The following is a 20,354-nucleotide window of genomic DNA, read 5'->3' as shown; positions in this document are numbered from 1 at the left end:
TCTACAAATGCGGGAGTGCTTTCAACAAGTCAAAGCCCCTTCCCACGCCGAGTGTGTTGCGTCATGCGGGAAATGAATGGCACTGCACGTACACGCACGCCCTGCAACCTGTGCCCCAGCAAAAACGTATCATCAACAGAAAGATGGGGGGCCACATGTGAGCAAGCACTTTCATCAGCTCTAAAGGGACCCTCAATCGTAGGGCCCGACCCTCATGGAACACCTTTTACTGCACCTATAGTTCAATACAATGTTATGATCTCCTGAAACCAATGAACACTCAACAATTTAAATGTGAAAGACGAGTTGCTTAGAGATCCACACTAATGTGACATACATACAAAACGCACAAACACGTGCTATGGCATACAATCACAACAGCATTCAAATAAACACATGCATGAGCATGCACGCAAATACACACACATAAAAATCCATGCAAACAAACAACTACATATAAACAAATGAAGTTACAGATTAACCACACATAGATTGTCCGCAAATACATCAATAAAACAAGGGGTTAGTTTCTAGTTCCTCGTGTAATGCACTGTTTGCTACCTCGTGTATTTTGTTTGCTCACAATTTTCACTTTTACCTCATGTAACTTAACGTCTGCTTTTGTAATTTGTTCACTTGTAATTTTCTCCTCATGTATCATTACTGTTCCTATTGTGAAGCGCTCTGACGCCTTCGGGTAAAGTCTGCGCTATATTAAAATGCATAAATAAAATACAATAAATTAAATAAGTATGGGCCTGCTGGGGGCTGGGCCGCTAGGCCTGCCGTGGCCTGAGGCCAAGGCTGGTGTCGGCTTCAGTTCGCCTACCTTTGCTGAGTCAGTGCGTCACCGTGTCTTCAGTCTTGTGCTCTTCAAGGGCTGGGGGCTGGGGCTGAACCTGGGCCTGGGCGCTGCCGCAAGTTGACTGTGGTGTGTGGCCTGGGTGGGCGGCAGCGGCCGGCAGCAGCAGTGTGACACACGAGTGTCACGACTCACGAGTCCTCTCCTCCTCCCGACCTCCGCTCCTCTCCAGCAAGCAGCCCGGGCCGTCACATCGGTTGACTCCTGCCCCTCTCCGTCACGCTAGGGGCGCGGCTTGTTTCCAACCTATTTCACCCTGCGGTTGCGCTTGTTTACCAATGGGCGGACACACGGCGCGCGCCAGGAGCCGGTACCCGCCATGCCACATCAGAGGCTTGCGCTCCTGCCGGGCTGGTATCGGCGACCGGGGCTGGACACGTAGCCGCTCCCTCCTGCCATGATGCCGGACGACACGCCGCTCTTCGACCCCCGGCTGCTGCTCGACCTGGACTGGATCCTGAACACGGTCTCCTTCCGGGGCTGCGTCGCACGCAGCCGCATCGAGGAGGTGGTGGTGAGCGATGAGTGCCGCGGCCGCCAGCTGGGCAAGGGTGTGTGTGCGTGTGTGTGTCTGTGTGCGTGTGTCTGTCTGTCTCTGTGTGTGTGTGTGTGTGTGTGCGCGTCTGTGTGTGTGTGTGTGTGAACAGCATGCCGGAATCAGAGCGCGTGTTCACACGTACGACCTGATCCGATTCCGGCGTGCTGCGCGTGACCATCTCGTGTCTCCCTTGGCTCCTTGGAAGCAGAGCGGACGGCTATAGGTCTCGCGGCGAGAGCGCGCTTCGCGCGCTTTTGCCAGAGCGAGACCTAAAAAACCATACCAGACACAGTATCTTGTAAGCAAAAACTGTAATTGAAAATGCTTCTAGTATTAAAGTGGATGATTGACTTTTTGATCTTAAGTAATAGAGTGCAAATAACTCAAAAAGAACGTCGTCATGTCTCAACATTGTGGCGAGTGCCAACTACTTACAATTTGTTGGCTTCATTATTACTCTTACTATTAGTGTTATTGCGAATAAAGTCTGTTTCGCCCAATTGGCGGAGCTGCGTTGAGGGGAAAGCAGCCCACCAGGTCTTGCAGAATCCGTTGCCACATTGAGCAGGAAGAAAGAACCCCCAATACTACGCTTTGGCTCATGAGGCCATCTAGCCTTTGTCCATAAGTTCTGTACTAATAACGCCAATTGGGCGTAATAGAGCGCGCGGGTCACCTGACCAATAATTTCGCCACTTCTGGCTTCGGGCCCATATATTTCAAATCACCATATACATTGATCAGATGACCTCACGCTCTGCTATCAGATATTTGTGAGTTCCCTTCGTTATTCTTCAGCGTACCCGACTTACCATCCACCGACACGGGTACCTATGACCACCATGGATCAGGGAGCTAGCTGTAAAAGGAAAGGCAGCAAAATACAAACCCAACCAAAATACTATTCAATACCTATGTAAAATGACCACGGACAACTGGAAGTTTTAAAGTCTTTATCTAATTTAGTAAATTTCAGAAATAATCAAATTCACAGTAATTAAGCAATCAATAATCAGAATAACAGAAAGTACATAGCTGAATAGGAAATAAGTCAGTGCAACCATTTATAGACTAATGGAATCCGGACACACTTAAATGAAGGATCAGGAATTAGAACGTTTCAGATGAATTACTAAAGATGGGATAGGCTTTGATTAGGACTAGTATTCTAGAATTATTTCAAGGGAATAAGACATGAGTTCGGGACATTTATCTCTATAGGAGAGTCTGTAGAGAGTGACACGCTATGCTTTAAGGCAAAAGTGCTTTAGATAATTTAAGTAGGGAGGTTCTGGACCATATCAGGAAATGACAAACTGCAATGCAAAATATAATTTCTAACAGGTAAGGCAACATAGGAACACGTTTGAAATAAAATGCAAATGACTTTATGATTCAATAGTTGCGGCAAAAGTATGGAAAATTAACATATGCAAAGGTATGTCTTTATTAAAGCAAAAGACAGAAATATAGAAAGGTGCAGTTTCAGGAGATTCGGAGTAATATTTACCTAGACTGGTGTGAAAACCAAACCCTGGCCACGGGTCAGTTAAGGACAGGAAACCCTCAAGGAAGGATACCCCTCAAAGGACAGCAGGTGCAGAATGGACACCCAGGGCAGGACAGGAAACCCTCAGATTAGGAATCAGGACAGGACCTCTCGGACAGGACCCTCAGGACAGGACCAGCACCCGCAGTTCGGAAGCAACGCCTGCGCTCCACCCTCTCTGCAGCTATCGATCAAGACCCCGATTGGATCAGCGAACTCCCAGCAAAGTGCTCCGCCAGCACTTTAAGGTTTAGTAAAACCTTAGTCTATGGTCAATTTCGGACAGAGTGTTCCGCAGTACTCTGTATCTTCAGTCACCTATTGAGTGCGTTGGGTCAGTGACAGGTCAGCTAAACCAGACAAGTCGGACAATTTCCCTAGGTAAACCCAGGGTAGTTATACTGTTCTGGGACGGTGTACCACCCCCCAATGTTGCAAAGTGTCAGAATCCCTCATTTTGGATTGGTCCTAAGGTAGGCTTTGGGTAACACACCAATCAGAGTAGACTATTTGGAGGCCTACTTTGCATTTCTGGGTACCGCCTAGCGAGATTGGGGTTCTCATGCGAAAGTCCAGTGGAATACAATGAAGAGAATACAATTGTTTCAATATGGGCACACATGACTCCGTCCTGCTGGGTCGCAGGTCATTTTCTCAGGAGCATCTTGCCCATCTCTGCCAGCTGGCTGAGTTCCACTGTTCGAGGCTGAACTTCCCCAGACTTCATGACCTGCGCAGAAGGGACCTTCAAGATGGTTCCCGGCTCAGTCAGACCCCCATTTCCCGCGGTATATGAAAAGTAAGCGAGAACAAATTAATACATAGAAATAAATGTATGTAAACACATCATTGGTCTTGTACTTCAAACTTATCATTATAAAAATATACTATGCAGTTTAAATGTTAGCAACATATACACACTCACAAGAGCAACTGCACGAGCAGTACCACGTTATTGCAAAAGCTGTGTATTACGCATGCGCACCCTTTCCCTCCAAAATTTATAACTACGTCAGGACACGTGAGTGTGACTGACGCATGCGCAGAAGCCATCTACTAAGCAGCGGCCATTTTAAAGACATTTATTAGTTGTATTAGAAATACACGTATGCAAGCTTCCTCTACCTTTGTTCGAATATGAAAAATAAAAGATTAGTAAGACGTACAATTTATTAATTTATTACACACGGGCGAGGTTCTTGACTCGAGCAAGTCGCGATGCGATGCTTGCTCTATCAATCCCCTCTTTGATGATATTTACTATCATCACAAAAATAATGGAACCAGATGCCAACTTCTTCACACTTTATACAGCTCTATCTCTTCCAACAAACGATCCAGCTTCTCTTTTTCATTTTTAGTAGGGTGAGAATTTTTCACCTTTTTGTATATCTGATTATTCATTTCCTCTAATTCAAGCTCATCCACACTTCGTTTCACTCCTCTGGCATTCACTTGATGCTTTCCGGTGTGTTTACGACACTTGCAACAGACAAATATGAAAAATAGGATAAGACCTATAATTCCAATTGGCATCAGTACCTTAAACAATAAGCTTTTACCTAAGCTAGCAAACCAATGACCTATATTTGAGAGACCATCTACCAGTCTCTTCCAGGCACTGTCAACCTCGAGTGGTTTGAGTTCCCTTTCCAAATTAGTAATGTTTTTCACGTATCTTTTGAGCTGCACACTTTTGTCCGGAATATAAGTGCAACAATGTTGCGCCTTCAACATCCGGCAGACTCCGCCCTCTTTTGCTAATAAGGTATCAAGAGCAAGTCTGTTCTGCAAAACCATTGATCTGATCGCAACCATTTCGGTATTGACCAGCAGAAATCCATGAGCTGTGTCAGTAGACAACACATCCACTATAGTGGACAATTTGCAAATTCTGTGAGTGTTCAGAACCACTCCCACTCCAGGTATCAGTGCACTGAAAATACTACCCATTATTTCACCTATGCTTTCTCTTTTACTACGCACTAAGCCATTAGTATTTGCACTGCTTCCAGCAACTTTGTTCACATGGTATATTTTCGGGAAGACTATGCCAAAATAGCAGCTTCCATACCAGTGATCCGGTAATTTGAAATAAGCCTTGTCCCCACATATATAATAAATTCCAGGAAACACAGGCTCTGACCCATTTTTGAAACCCCAACCTCCAATTACCTTGTAATTATGTTCACATTCACTGGAACCAATGAAAATGTTATTATAGTAGCTAGTCTTCTCGCGGTGAAGACATAGCTTTCCTTTCTTTTCAAAATCCAGCAACAGAGCAGGACCCGCCCCACCATTTGAGGTGCCTTCCATGTTCTCAGCCCATTTTGGCCTTTTCTGTGTTTCGTCATCTGCCTTTCTTTTTATTTTTATTCTCCTTTTCTCTGCCATGTTCAGGAACATCTTTTCCTGCTCACGCAAAGAACAGGTCAAGTTATCTCTGTGTGCGTCACCTATGTCTATATTACCTATAGTCAGGAAGTATTCGCCCATATAGCGAGTAACGTCACTTTTAGTATGTACAGGATTCAAGTTCCCACGTATAGGGAGTTCAGAAAAGATCACGTCATTGTTTGAGTAATAGTACTGTAACGGTCCTCTTTTGTAAAATAAGCTAGCTAAAATGCTACAGGAAATTCCATAGGTCAGGGGCAGGTGATGGTATGTCACGCCTTCAGCTACAGAGGTAGGTAGCTTCATGCAGACATAGCAATCTTCAATTTCCATAGTCTCTACATAGTGTATTAACAAGTTTGCGAAAACATTTAAATGTGTTCTATTCTTTACTCCATGATAATGTAGTCCTCCCTCATCTGATGCTTCTAGGTCTCGTTTTGTTTGTCTGAGTGCTCTCTCATGTATTGCTACACTTTGTGTTGTTAGTTCTTCAGTCTCAGTATTTACAATCTCAGTAGGGTCAATATTAGTATTTTTGCTCACCGCAAAAGGAATGAAAACTGTTAGTCCTATCCAAATTAATATCAGTATAACTATACTACATACACATACCTTGCAGCATGTTTTGCAACGACTGCAACTAGGTCTACCATTCACGTTTGAATCAGACATTTTGGCTCAGAAGAAGTTTCTCGACCCCTCTTTGTGTCTTTACACCAGTAGCTTACTTTGTGCAAATTCACGGTGGCTCGTCTTCTTCTTCGGCAGAGTACTCAGCGACTGGTTCTCCGTCGCTCTCGTCAGTTATATCAAGATCTTCAAATTCTTCTAAAACGAGCGTCCATTCAGGAGACTTGTACTTTTTGTTTTGTCTTTTTATTCGATCACTCCTTCTCTTGGAAGTATCTTCTGGTTGTTCTGCTATGCGAGCACTTCTTCTTTCTTCTGCACGTTTTTCTTCTACTGTTTTTATTCTCAGTCTCAATTTCTTTATGTATCCAGGCTCAATGTGCTTTCTTTTCTTAAGTCTTTTAGTTGGTACCGAGACCTCGTTCTCTTCTCTTGCCCTTTTATTTTCATTAGTTTGTGGCAATTCTGCTTCTTCTATTTCCCTTCCTGTCTCACTAGTTCCAGGACTTGCATATATTTCTTCTGCCTGGTTACTAATCTGGCCTTGTTCAGGAGAATTTTGTTTTTGCTTTTCAAATGTCTCTGTTTCTGTTTCCTGAACACTTTCTCCTAATCCTATCTGATCCTGTTCAAGCACTTCGTTCTCTTGTGTTTCTTCCGCTCGAATCTCTTTACTAGGTCTGATCTGTCCCTTTTCGATATCAGGAGTTAGTGGAGGAGTATCGATCACTTGTTCTGTCCCTGTCTGACCTTCTCCTTCCTCAGTTTTGATGTGAATCTCAAGAGTCTGAGGTTCTTCGCCTGTGCCTTGCTTTTCCTCTCTATTCCACTCTCTACCTTTCAAAATTCGTTCGCTGGTTCTGATGGGGTCTTCGGTAAGGTCAATCAATGGTATCCACTCATCTGGCCATATGCTTGTCAGCTCGTCATCAGCTACTTCTGGACCAACCTTTGGGAACCCTTCAGCAGTCTGGACTCTTGGTAGCTCGTCATCAACTACTCCTGGACCAACGCCTGCGGACCCCTCAGCTTGACTGGTACTGGGCTGTACGTCGTCAGTTACTTCTGGTCTTGCTTCTGCAGGCCCCTCTGCTGGACCGTCTTCTTCTCCAGGCGCTTTGTCGGGTTGTACCTTCTGAGTGTGGCTGGCGTGGATCCAATGGGGAACACCGGCACAATTTACTGCTGTGGTCGTTACCAGGATCACTTGTCGCTTCTCTCCCCACCTCGGTTCCAGGCAGCTCGACCGAGTATGCTTCTTTATTTTGACCCAGTCTCCGGGAACCAGTTTGTGGAGAGGAGTCGTTGGATTGGCGACGATACAGAAAAGGGGGTGGTGATGAACAGAGTGTCTGAATTAAGCAGACCACTCTTACCCAGTCCAAAGATCAGGGCTTGATCCATCACCGTTATTTATCTCACTGCCCCATCCCAGCTCAGAACCTGGCTATATGCAAATTAGTCTGTCCCTGGCCCAGTGCATCATGGGAACAGGGCAGACCAAACTACCAAGCCAATTCTTCACCAGAAAGGAGACAAGCTACCGGGGACCGGTTTCTGGCATTTCAGCCTCTTCGGCCCGGCTTGCTTGAATCCTGATGGAGCAGTGAGAAAGGGACTCATGTCTGAGTATACCCTGCCACACCTATAGTGGCCAAAAACGATACAGAAAAGGGGGTGGTGATGAACAGAGTGTCTGAATTAAGCAGACCACTCTTACCCAGTCCAAAGATCAGGGCTTGATCCATCACCGTTATTTATCTCACTGCCCCATCCCAGCTCAGAACCTGGCTATATGCAAATTAGTCTGTCCCTGGCCCAGTGCATCATGGGAACAGGGCAGACCATACTACCAAGCCAATTCTTCACCAGAAAGGAGACAAGCTACCGGGGACCGGTTTCTGGCATTTCAGCCTCTTCGGCCCGGCTTGCTTGAATCCTGATGGAGCAGTGAGAAAGGGACTCATGTCTGAGTATACCCTGCCACACCTATAGTGGCCAAAAACGATACAGAAAAGGGGGTGGTGATGAACAGAGTGTCTGAATTAAGCAGACCACTCTTACCCAGTCCAAAGATCAGGGCTTGATCCATCACCGTTATTTATCTCACTGCCCCATCCCAGCTCAGAACCTGGCTATATGCAAATTAGTCTGTCCCTGGCCCAGTGCATCATGGGAACAGGGCAGACCAAACTACCAAGCCAATTCTTCACCAGAAAGGAGACAAGCTACCGGGGACCGGTTTCTGGCATTTCAGCCTCTTCGGCCCGGCTTGCTTGAATCCTGATGGAGCAGTGAGAAAGGGACTCATGTCTGAGTATACCCTGCCACACCTATAGTGGCCAAAAACGATACAGAAAAGGGGGTGGTGATGAACAGAGTGTCTGAATTAAGCAGACCACTCTTACCCAGTCCAAAGATCAGGGCTTGATCCATCACCGTTATTTATCTCACTGCCCCATCCCAGCTCAGAACCTGGCTATATGCAAATTAGTCTGTCCCTGGCCCAGTGCATCATGGGAACAGGGCAGACCAAACTACCAAGCCAATTCTTCACCAGAAAGGAGACAAGCTGGATTGGCGACGGCGTCTACTCCGATCTGGCGAGAGATATAACGCACTTGGTCACCTAATCTCTTGCAGTATTCAAGCACCAAATCATCAGTAATACTCAACAGTTTGCTTCCTGGTACCCATGCTTGTCTCATTACTCTTCCCATCAAGATTTCATGAGGGCTCAGGCCTGTCTTTCGGTCTGGAATACTTCGGAGTCCCATCAGAACCAGAGGCAGGGCCTTTACCCAGGTCATGCCAGATGCATCACACAATTTCGCTAGTCTTGTTTTGATAGTCCCGTTTATTTGTTCCACCACTCCAGAAGCCTCTGGATGATATGCACAGTGGAGTTTTTGCGAGATCCCAAATGCCTTACAGAGTTGGTCGATCACATCATTCTGAAAATGTCGGCCTCTATCTGATTCAATAGTGACTGGAACCCCGAACCTAGGTATCAGTTCTTTCAGTAAACACTTTGCTACTGTCAGTGCGTCACTTTGGGGAGTAGGGTAAGCTTCCACCCACTTTGAAAATAGGCAGACAATGACAAGGACATAACGCTTCCCTTCACAACGGCCTGAGTGCTGCCTATGCGGTAGTCTCCTTATTCATGTCTTAGGCATGAACCATCCACAAAAAATTCCAAGTCATGTTTAGGCAAAGGTGTTTCTTTAATGTCTGGGCGTGGCTTTGTGCTAAATTCTGTTAAATCAATGCAGTTATGCTCATTTTCCTCCCCATCTTCCATATCCATTGAATTGGGAAGCAGAGTGGCGGGGTTCAGAATGTTGCACCTGACAATTGTTATATTTGCAGCACCCACGAGAATCCTCTCGTATTTAGTCAGCCGACTAGGGGTGAGATACTGAGTTTTCGTTCTTGTTAACAAAATTACCACTCCATGTGGAACATACACAGTTACAGGATGTCCCATGACAATGGATTCACTCTGCTCTAAACTTGTGCAAGTAGCAGCTACTGCTTTCAGACATCCTGGTAATCCAGCAGCCACTGGATCCAGGGTGGCAGAGAAATATGCCACAGGCCTTCTGGTTGTGCCATGTTCTTGTGTTAGGACTGACAACGCGCAATTATCGCGAGTGTCACAGAACAGGGCAAATTCCTTGGAATAGTCTGGCATTCCCAACGCAGGGGCTGTACACAGACAATCTCGCAATTTGGTGAAGGCTGTTAAGCTTTCCTCATCCCATTCTACGACATCCGGTGCTCCTCTCTTGGTCATTTTTATCAAGGGCCTAGCTAGGACTGCAAATCCCAGAATCCATTGCCTGCAGTATCCTATCACTCCAAGGAACATTCTGATTTCTTTCTGAGTACGGGGTAACTGCATCTTTTGAATTATTCTCACTCTTTCTGACGTTACTTTCCTGATGCCTTTCTCTATCTGGTGCCCCAGATATTTCACTGATTTTGCACAGAGCTGTAATTTTTCAGGGGCCACTTTAGGTCCCTTTTCACTCAGGTGATTCAGTAGGGCAATGGTGTCAATCACACAGTCCCTATGACTTTTGGACGCCACCAAGAGGTCGTCAATGTATTGCACCAAGACAGAATTTCCAGGTAAGACCAAAGTTTCCAAGCATTTTTTCAAGATCTGATTAAAGATAGAGGGGCTCTCTGTGTACCCTTGGGGGACCCTGTTCCAGACATACACGGGACTGTTGAAGGCAAATGAGAAAAGAAATTTGCTGTCTGGATGCAAGGGAATGGAAAAGAATGCATGACATAGGTCTATCACAGTGAACCACTCAGCGTCCCAGGGAATCTGATACAGAATCACTGCTGGGTTCGGGACAATTGGGCAGCAAGGAATCACTATCTTGTTTACCTTTCTCAGGTCCTGCACTACTCTGTACTTGCCACTAGGCTTTTTGATGCCCATAATCGGTGAGTTGCATGGGCTACTCATTACTTCCTGTATGATGTTTCCTTCTAATAATTTCTGTATTTCCAGGGCAACCCCTGCTCTCACTTCTGCATTCATTCTGTAGGGTTTAGTATTAGGATAGACTGCATTGTCCTTGATGGCTATCTGTATGGGGTCTACGTTTTTCATTAATCCTACATCTTTTCCGGTAAAGTCCCATACCTCTGTCTTCACTGTTTCTTGGAGTTCTTTGGGCAAATCCTGCATAGTCATTCGTTTAATTTCTGAGTCCGGTCTGATTAACATTAATTTATAAATGCCATCTTCTTCTGGGGTCTGAATTTCGACGCCCTTTGGTGTGCAAAAGATGGTACAATTCATTTTGCACAGCAAATCACGTCCCAGTAAGTTTACTGGACTGGTGTCACAAACGACAAATCTATGCATTTCCTTAAAGTTTCCAATTGAGATCTCCATGGGCTCGGTAACAGGAGTACTAATCAATTGATTAGATACACCCACTACTTGGTTGGCTTCTCCCGAGAGGGGTAGGTTTGGAACGTCCACTGTTCTCACAGTAGAACGGGTAGCGCCAGTGTCCAACAGAAAAGTGACATCATTTCCGTCAACCTTTCCTTCAATGTATGGTCCGGACTGGTCTACCGGCAAGGAGGCGCCAAGTACGCACTCCTCGTCCTCCCCTCTCAGGCCCCGTCAGTACTGGTCATCACAAAGGAAGGTATTGTTTAGTAAATACTGCGAAGTTGCTGTATTTCTGTTCTCATTGCTTTCCCAGACCTCTACGTCATCACCCTGCGTGGACTTTCCCTTAAATACTTGCTTTGGTGCTCGGGGCAACTGAATCGTTTTTACCTGTGGTTGGGTCTTTCTTGGTCTTTCTTTCTGCGTCTGTGGAATTAAATCAGGTGTTTGGGCGTTATCATCCTGCAAATAGGGACACTCGTTTCGCCAGTGTCCAATTTCCCCGCACTGGTGGCAGGGAAATTTCTTCATTGCCTCCTCCCTGCTCATTTTGGGCTGGGGCTTGCCTCCTCCCCCACCCCCAGGACCTTGGTTCTGAGTAGTTTTGGCCATTTTACTCAATTGTTTTTCCTGCTGTTCTGCGAGCTTCACTTGAGCCCACATAACCTTCTCCTTGAGAGCCTTTTTCTTTTCTGCCATCTCGTCCTCACAGTACTTTGCGTACCGTAGGACCTCATCCATCTTTTTAGTATGCCAACAGATTTTGTTATCTTTTATCCACTGACAAATTTCGGGTCTCAAACCATTTACAAACCTGTAAATAAAATGTGTCATATCCTTCATCTCGATGTTGTCTATACCGCTGTATGTTTTGAACACCTGCAACAGCCTTTCATAAAAGGAGTGCACTGTCTCGTCTCTTTCCTGTGTTGTTCTATCTATCTTGGTCCAATCAGTTTCCTTTGCTGGCACTTTTATTTTCAAATGCTGAATTACTTGTTCATATTTTTTCATCACTTCTTTCGATGGTTCCCCTGTGTTGCCATCTCTCGGGTATTCTTCACTAGGCCAAGCTATGGCTATTTTACACTCGGTCCACAGATCTACCGGGACCACAATGTCGAAAAACCCATCCAGGTCTTTCCACAGGCATTTTTGCACTTTTACGAACCTTTCCACCTGCCGGTACCAGTCTACTGGTTTTACGCGCAATTTGGGGAAATCGTTAGTAAAGGACACAATATCCTGTCTGGACCATGGAACGTGCACATATTTCCCACCTGGTACTTCGCGCATAGGGCATAACTGCTCTGGTTTTTCAGCTTCTTTTAGCAAAAATTCGGGAGTTGCCTGCCTAGACCTGGCCTCGTCCTTTTTCTTGACCCATCAAGCTTTCCACCTTTCCACATCTCCCCATTTTTGCAATACTGACAATAGTTCCTTGACCTGTGCTTTCTTTCCTGAAGCATTCAAGTTTTCCAAATCTTTGTCTGAGAAATCTGCTCTATAGGGTTTTTGCAGTGGTTTCGATCTTGAAATATCTATACCCATGCTAGCAGCAGTGTCTGTCAGTTTTTCATGAAGTACTCGGGTATTTCGGGTGAGACTTTTGCAGATAAACAGCATTTCGTCTTCGGAGTAGGTATTTAATCTGTCTAATCCTACGTTTCCTGCCATCAATTCCTCTATTTCTATTCTCAGTTTGTAAAGATCTAAAGGTTTCGTTGGGGACGTTTGCTTTTCCAATTCCTGACTCCATCTTTCGATTTCTTCCGGAGTCACCAATGTGACACTCCTAGTACCCGAGGTCGATTCCATCTGAATTGCCCTCGTACTAAACGTGTGCGGCTTCGGGATCCTTTTCTCAGTCTTTCTAATGGGCAGGTCTAGCAGCGAGACCTCCGACTCGCACTCACTGGTCTGATCATCTATAATTAAGGGTTCTGGTCTGGTCGGTGCAATGACAGGGGTAATTACGGGAGTTTTTGGAGTCCCTTGACGGTCCCCATACAGCGGAACCACCGGTCCGATTGTTACTGGGATCGTCAAGGCTTCAGGACTTGCATTTAGCTGTGACATTTTCCGTATTATTTCAGCTCGCTGATTCCCCAGCGCTTCTCGCTCTTTCTCTTCTAATAACCTGTCCAAGGAGTTTCCATGTAACACCTGCGGGGTCAGAATGGGAGCATAACTCGGGGCTGTGGGATGAGTCTCACTCGGCCCTCCGCCATAGTTAGGCTTCGGAAACCGACTTCCTGTGCCTAGGATTCTTGGATCTTCCTCATTCTGGGGCTGTAATAACGGCATTCCTGAACCTACGGACCTCACCTCTCCTCCATAAGGGGGACGAGGGAAAAACTCTCCTTCACATGAATATCCTGTCTCTCCACCTACCGGTCTCCTGGGGTAAATACTTCTGGGTTCTATGGGTCCTAGATTCTCAGTATAAGGAGGAATTATGTAATCCCCTCCTACACTTGCGGACCTGACCTCTTCCCTTTGTAGGGGTCTCCGGGGAATATCTCCTGCACTCGAAGGTCGGTGTCCCTCATTATAAGGACTGTAAATAGGGGGGGGGGTTTGTCCTACGGGTCCTGGCAGGACAACTGTATTAATGAAAAAATGAGGTGCCAGGGCTCGGGTTTGAACCACCAAAGCTTGTTTATTCAGCTGGTGTAGGCCTTCCTTTCAATGATTCAAGAAGGTATGCATTTGTCATATTTCAACATTCAACAGGAGGCGGACTTCTCATGCACATGTCATCTAACAATTCGTCATCTGACTCTCCCAGGGGCCCCCAATGTTTAGTCTTTTCTGTTCTTCCCCCCCCCCCCCAGGAGGATCTTCTGCTGGGATCATGGGAAACAGTCCTTCAACAATCATGCTCTGTCTCCATTGTTTCATCTTTTTATCTCGGGATTCTTGCCTCAGTTTTGGGTAATACTTTGTCAGCCCTTTGTCCATTCGGGGCTTCTCTCTTTGGAAAGCCTCAATCTCCCACTCCTCTAATGCCTCATACTGCGTTAGTCTTGGTCTGGGATGTAATTCATTCATTCGGGTTCTTAAATTGAATAGGATTCTACCATTAAAGGTACCTTCTAACGGAAAGGCCATTATTCCGTCGTCTTCCGTGTACTTCACCCAATTTTCTAACCACACACACGTATTGTACCCTCTGTCAAACATCATGAAAGAGGCGGGAGTATTTGGTGGTGGAATAACAATGCCCTCTCTAGTTTTAATCGGCTTGTCCTTTTTAAAGTAATTCTTTACCTTCTTTACAATGGACATTTTTCTCTTAGTTCCGTACATAATATCGTATCTATTAGCTTTCCACTGATCCCTTTCAAACCCTTGGTTTCTTGGATCGGGTCTAGTTTCTGGAGAATACGAGTGCCACATACGATTTATACGCTTAACTTTGTTTACAAATTACCTCCAATCAGAATGCTTTTTGCAATTCCGTGCGACCAATGGGTGCACGCGTTCAAATATTTTCGGCCAATGGGTGCGCGGCCTTTTTCGCGAGACAGTTCTCACGCTTCGGCGCTCACCCCTCCTTCACAATTCCAGCCTCGCTACCCGCCCGCTGTATCTACCAATCCCAGCGCGGCGTGACGTCAGAGACGCTTCGCGACTGACTCCCTCCCTTCACAAGGTAACGGAAACTTTCTTTCTTTCTAAAGTGCTAGTGCTTGGTATATTTAACAACGAATACACATTCGCCACAGTGCTCAAGTGTCTAAACAGGAAAGATTTCTTTTACTGCAAGTAAACTACTTCCATTTACTTTTCACACGCTGCGGGTAGATCTCTTCCGCCTACCCTTCACTCTAGCATCAGTGAACCTGTTACTTCCCTAGACCCTTCCACTCTTTTCCGGGATATATCCGAGTCTAAGGTTTCCCAGCGGACCCCTTTGCTTTCACCCAAGCTCCGATGAACCTGCTACTCTTCCGATGTGACCCTTATTAGGTTACGCCACTAAGGGAATTTTGCCAATGAACCTCGTTACTAACATTTATTCACACATGTATTCCGAAAAACCCTAGTTAGTGCTTCCTGGTTTTACCTAACCTGCACCTAACTTTCCTTGAGCCTGCGACCTCAAGGCAATGGATTCTATTCACCACTTGCCTATTCAATTCCCCGGGGAGTTCTGACAACACTGAACAGCACGTTTTACATACGCATGGATTAATACATATAACAATATAAGAACAAGAATAACAATTTTGAAACAATTCATAAATTTCAAACACAGCGCATTCTCAAGAGATTGATCAGGTCCCTCGAAATGGCCGCTCTTATAGCAGCATCAATATACTAGCAGCTACCGACTTGACTTAGCCTAACTAGTCCTACCTAACCTTTAACTATTCCCTAACCATCCTCTGCTTACCAGAAAATACTGATAGAGCGCGCGGGTCACCTGACCAATAATTTCGCCACTTCTGTCTTCGGGCCCATATATTTCAAATCACCATATACATTGATCAGATGACCTCACGCTCTGCTATCAGATATTTGTGAGTTCCCTTCGTTATTCTTCAGCGTACCCGACTTACCATCCACCGACACGGGTACCTATGACCACCATGGATCAGGGAGCTAGCTGTAAAAGGAAAGGCAGCAAAATACAAACCCAACCAAAATACTATTCAATACCTATGTAAAATGACCACGGACAACTGGAAGTTTTAAAGTCTTTATCTAATTTAGTAAATTTCAGAAATAATCAAATTCACAGTAATTAAGCAATCAATAATCAGAATAACAGAAAGTACATAGCTGAATAGGAAATAAGTCAGTGCAACCATTTATAGACTAATGGAATCCGGACACACTTAAATGAAGGATCAGGAATTAGAACGTTTCAGATGAATTACTAAAGATGGGATAGGCTTTGATTAGGACTAGTATTCTAGAATTATTTCAAGGGAATAAGACATGAGTTCGGGACATTTATCTCTATAGGAGAGTCTGTAGAGAGTGACACGCTATGCTTTAAGGCAAAAGTGCTTTAGATAATTTAAGTAGGGAGGTTCTGGACCATATCAGGAAATGACAAACTGCAATGCAAAATATAATTTCTAACAGGTAAGGCAACATAGGAACACGTTTGAAATAAAATGCAAATGACTTTATGATTCAATGGTTGCGGCAAAAGTATGGAAAATTAACATATGCAAAGGTATGTCTTTATTAAAGCAAAAGACAGAAATATAGAAAGGTGCAGTTTCAGGAGATTCGGAGTAATATTTACCTAGACTGGTGTGAAAACCAAACCCTGGCCACGGGTCAGTTAAGGACAGGAAACCCTCAAGGAAGGATACCCCTCAAAGGACAGCAGGTGCAGAATGGACACCCAGGACAGGACAGGAAACCCTCAGATTAGGAATCAGGACAGGACCTCTCGGACAGGACCCTCAGGACAGGACCAGCACCCGCAGTTCGGAAGCAACGCCTGCGCTCCACCCTCTCTGCAGCTATCGATCAAGACCCCGATTGGATCAGCGAACTCCCAGCAAAGTGCTCCGCCAGCACTTTAAGGTTTAGTAAAACCTTAGTCTATGGTCGATTTCGGACAGAGTGTTCCGCAGTACTCTGTATCTTCAGTCACCTATTGAGTGCGTTGGGTCAGTGACAGTTCAGCTAAACCAGACAAGTCGGACAATTTCCCTAGGTAAACCCAGGGTAGTTATACTGTTCTGGGACGGTGTACCACCCCCCAATGTTGCAAAGTGTCAGAATCCCTCATTTTGGATTGATCCTAAGGTAGGCTTTGGGTAACACACCAATCAGAGTAGACTATTTGGAGGCCTACTTTGCATTTCTGGGTACCGCCTAGCGAGATTGGGGTTCTCATGCGAAAGTCCAGTGGAATACAATGAAGAGAATACAATTGTTTCAATATGGGCACACATGACTCCGTCCTGCTGGGTCGCAGGTCATTTGCTCAGGAGCATCTTGCCCATCTCTGCCAGCTGGCTGAGTTCCACTGTTCGAGGCTGAACTTCCCCAGACTTCATGACCTGCGCAGAAGGGACCTTCAAGATGGTTCCCGGCTCAGTCAGACCCCCATTTCCCGCGGTATATGAAAAGTAAGCGAGAACAAATTAATACATAGAAATAAATGTATGTAAACACATCATTGGTCTTGTACTTCAAACTTATCATTATAAAAATATACTATGCAGTTTAAATGTTAGCAACATATACACACTCACAAGAGCAACTGCACGAGCAGTACCACGTTATTGCAAAAGCTGTGTATTACGCATGCGCACCCTTTCCCTCCAAAATTTATAACTACGTCAGGACACGTGAGTGTGACTGACGCATGCGCAGAAGCCATCTACTAAGCAGCGGCCATTTTAAAGACATTTATTAGTTGTATTAGAAATACACGTATGCAAGCTTCCTCTACCTTTGTTCGAATATGAAAAATAAAAGATTAGTAAGACGTACAATTTATTAATTTATTACACACGGGCGAGGTTCTTGACTCGAGCAAGTCGCGATGCGATGCTTGCTCTATCAGGCGCAACAGACTTTATTCGCAATAACACTAATAGGTACATTTCACCTTTTTAATTTTTGTAGAGTACACTTTTACATCTACATCCCATGTGAGTAAGGTGAGGATAGTTGTGCATATCCTCGTCCTGAAGAAGGAGTCCCTACACTCCGAAACATGTCGACGCACTTTTGAGGTTGACGTACCCTAATATGTAACAGACAACCTCACCCTGCACCCTTTTAATGATACCAGCCGAGGGCCTAATAAAAACTTTTTATTTTTTCTCCTACGAGCCAGGTATCTTTTAACCATCACTTTCCACCACTTCACCACTCACACTCTTCTCCTCTCACACACACCAACACATAGTTCACTTTCAGTGCTCCTACGTAGTCGTGAGTCGCAGCACGCCGCATCCCGTAGAGGGGTGCGAAGATCCCAATGATGAAGCATGACACCAAGGGGCCTGTTGGTGTGTGAGGGGTATTCAAAACAACACTGTGTGCTCCCCACCATTGTAGGGATCACTACCACTACCAGAGTGGATTCCATTTTGTTTATGTATGTAAGTAAGGCCAACTAAATCGGCAGATTTCTAATATGATGAACACAGGTAAATTATAAAACTGCATAATGTGCTAAAGCCACTGTCGTTACATTTCACATGTCTGGGAAAATACAGTGGCAACAAGCAGTAAGCGATTGATTCGAAAAAGTTTGAGTATTTTTCAGACATTGGCGTAAGAAAGAGCTAGATGCCTTGATAAACATACATCACTGAAGAGAGGGAAAGCCTGGCGTTTCTTATGGGCACCACAGGCCGCTCAGAGCTGAAATAAGCAATGTGTCGCATGAGTCCCATCAGGAAAAACTTCCAAATAAAAATGTACCCGGGCTTTAGTAAACCACATTCGAACAATGATTTCAAACATTGACTTTTTCCTTACCTGGAAATCTAAACATGTCCGGAGCCGCCTTGAAAAGTGGAAAGCTTTGCGTCATTAGGGAGACAAGGAAATACAGCAGTGGACTGATCAGGACAGCAAGGCTAGATACCGCAGTCCAATAGGAAATATCAAGGATGATCTGGAGGTGAGAAGCAGGGGAGTGGTGTTAAGCAGAAGCAAAACAAAGGAGAGCCATTTGTTATTATTTCAGTGGAGTACCACAGACTGTACTGAAAATAAAGAAATCTGTTACCCCGGCCCCATTAAGAGGAAACGTTTACTACAGTGTTTTATTATTTGTCCGAACTCTGCTGTTTTTAAATCAGGGAGAGTTACAAAACTTCTCCTGATCTCAACCACATATCCACGAAACAGACACGTCTCGTCCAACCTCGTGAACCCCGAAAAAAATTAAGGTTATGGGTTTGTTAGTCATTATTTGGAAAATGTGGTTTTCTTACATGAGGGATGGAGATTTTCACTTAAATCCAAGCAAAGAGACGAACACTGTTCTTGCAACTGTATTACCGAGCTTCCTTGAAAGGGAGTGATTTTTGCTTAGTGCATAATGCTTCCCTTGAGATATATGCGGCCCCATACTCCGTTAAAAGTACAACAGGATTGGCAGCATTGAGGGATAAACTGTTTTGAGGTATTTCTGTATTCCACCATCAAATGTGTTAGACAATTGTTACTCAGCTGCTGTGATTGGTCTACAAGGTAGTAGAGAACTAAGTAGAAGCTTTAACACTGCCCTTTGAAAGATGAGAAGGCACAATTTGCCTGGCAGTATCAGCTCTCCGAAAGCATTGTTCATCCTCTAGATCTGGCAAAGATCTCCTCATTTGCTTGTTTGATAACTCTGGTACTTTTGTGACAAAATCTAAAGCACATCTAATCTAATACATACCAAACAAACTTACTGAGTAATCGTTATCTACATCAGGAAACCTTGTTTTCACTTTCGTAATTAAAATAATTCCCTAATCCCGCCATTTTGTACTCTAGACTCTGCCAATGCAATAGCTCTTAGATCCACAAAAATGTCTCTCTCATCTAGCAATGCTACTTTCTAACACCAAAATACAACTTTTAACAGAAAGTGAATTGGTTATCCCAAAGGATTTACTTTATTCTGTGCACTGCTCCTCTCCCAAAACACCCAGTGTATCCTTTTCTTCCAAAGTCACTGGCTTATATCAAAGCTTTCCTATCCCAGAGCACCACCCCATATCTGTAGCACCTCTATTTTGTATTTTATTGCAGAATTTATATAACACTATCTACTCCTATGTAGGGTGCAGAAGCTCTTGCTTACAAAAACAGCATGCTACATCATGTGGGGTGTGTTGTTGGAAAGATGTCTTTGTTTTGATCTTACGTGGGAAGGGTTTCTATGTTGTGCGTTATGACTACCAAGATGTGTTTATCTTATTAGAGTACACACCGCATAGCAGTGTGTTGGATGATGAAGTGTAAGAGATAGACACACAGTTTTATAGTTTTCAGAGTGCTCTGAGTTTGGAACAGCTTTTCAGGTACCTTTATTGTATTTGATATGACATAGTCTGGTTAGTTGGTTACCACACCAGGTTATTCAACCTGAGATTTTGTGTATAGTTGTGGTCTTGAGCTGGCATGGCTGGAGAGGGAGAGAAATGGAGAGCTCTGTAGGGATGAGCATTTTTATCATCCCATATCTTTGGGCATTATTACGATGGCGGCGGACGGAATGCGGGACCGACACCTGCAATTAGGATGCCACCGCCACCCTGGCGGTGGCATCCCCCATTCCCATCATTGTGGTGGGCGGAGCTCACAGCACCGCCTGCCACAATGCTGGGAATGCACTGTGCAGTGCCTGCCACCTTGTCCATGCCAATGCAGGGGGGGTACCCCGGCCCCCAACACCCTGGGGGCCCGTTACGGGCCCTCTACAGCAACGACCAAATGCCTCTCCATGGTGGCAATGCCA

At 45.0% G+C, this 20,354-nt stretch overlaps 1 protein-coding gene across 1 annotated transcript in view; it reads right to left on the bottom strand.

Moving 5' to 3' along the window:
• Positions 1-20,354, bottom strand: part of LOC144798879 (phospholipid-transporting ATPase IK-like) — a 441,858-nt gene that overhangs the window by 14,845 nt on the left and 406,659 nt on the right. The window contains exon 26 of the mRNA XM_078669971.1: positions 18,380-18,518. Coding sequence (XP_078526097.1) covers positions 18,380-18,518 — 139 coding nt within the window. The remainder of the gene's footprint in view (positions 1-18,379; positions 18,519-20,354) is intronic.

The sequence above is a fragment of the Lissotriton helveticus genome, chromosome 12 (assembly GCF_964261635.1).
Source record: "Lissotriton helveticus chromosome 12, aLisHel1.1, whole genome shotgun sequence".
Lineage (NCBI taxonomy): Eukaryota > Metazoa > Chordata > Amphibia > Caudata > Salamandridae > Lissotriton > Lissotriton helveticus.
This window is presented reverse-complemented; position numbering and strand designations above follow the sequence as displayed.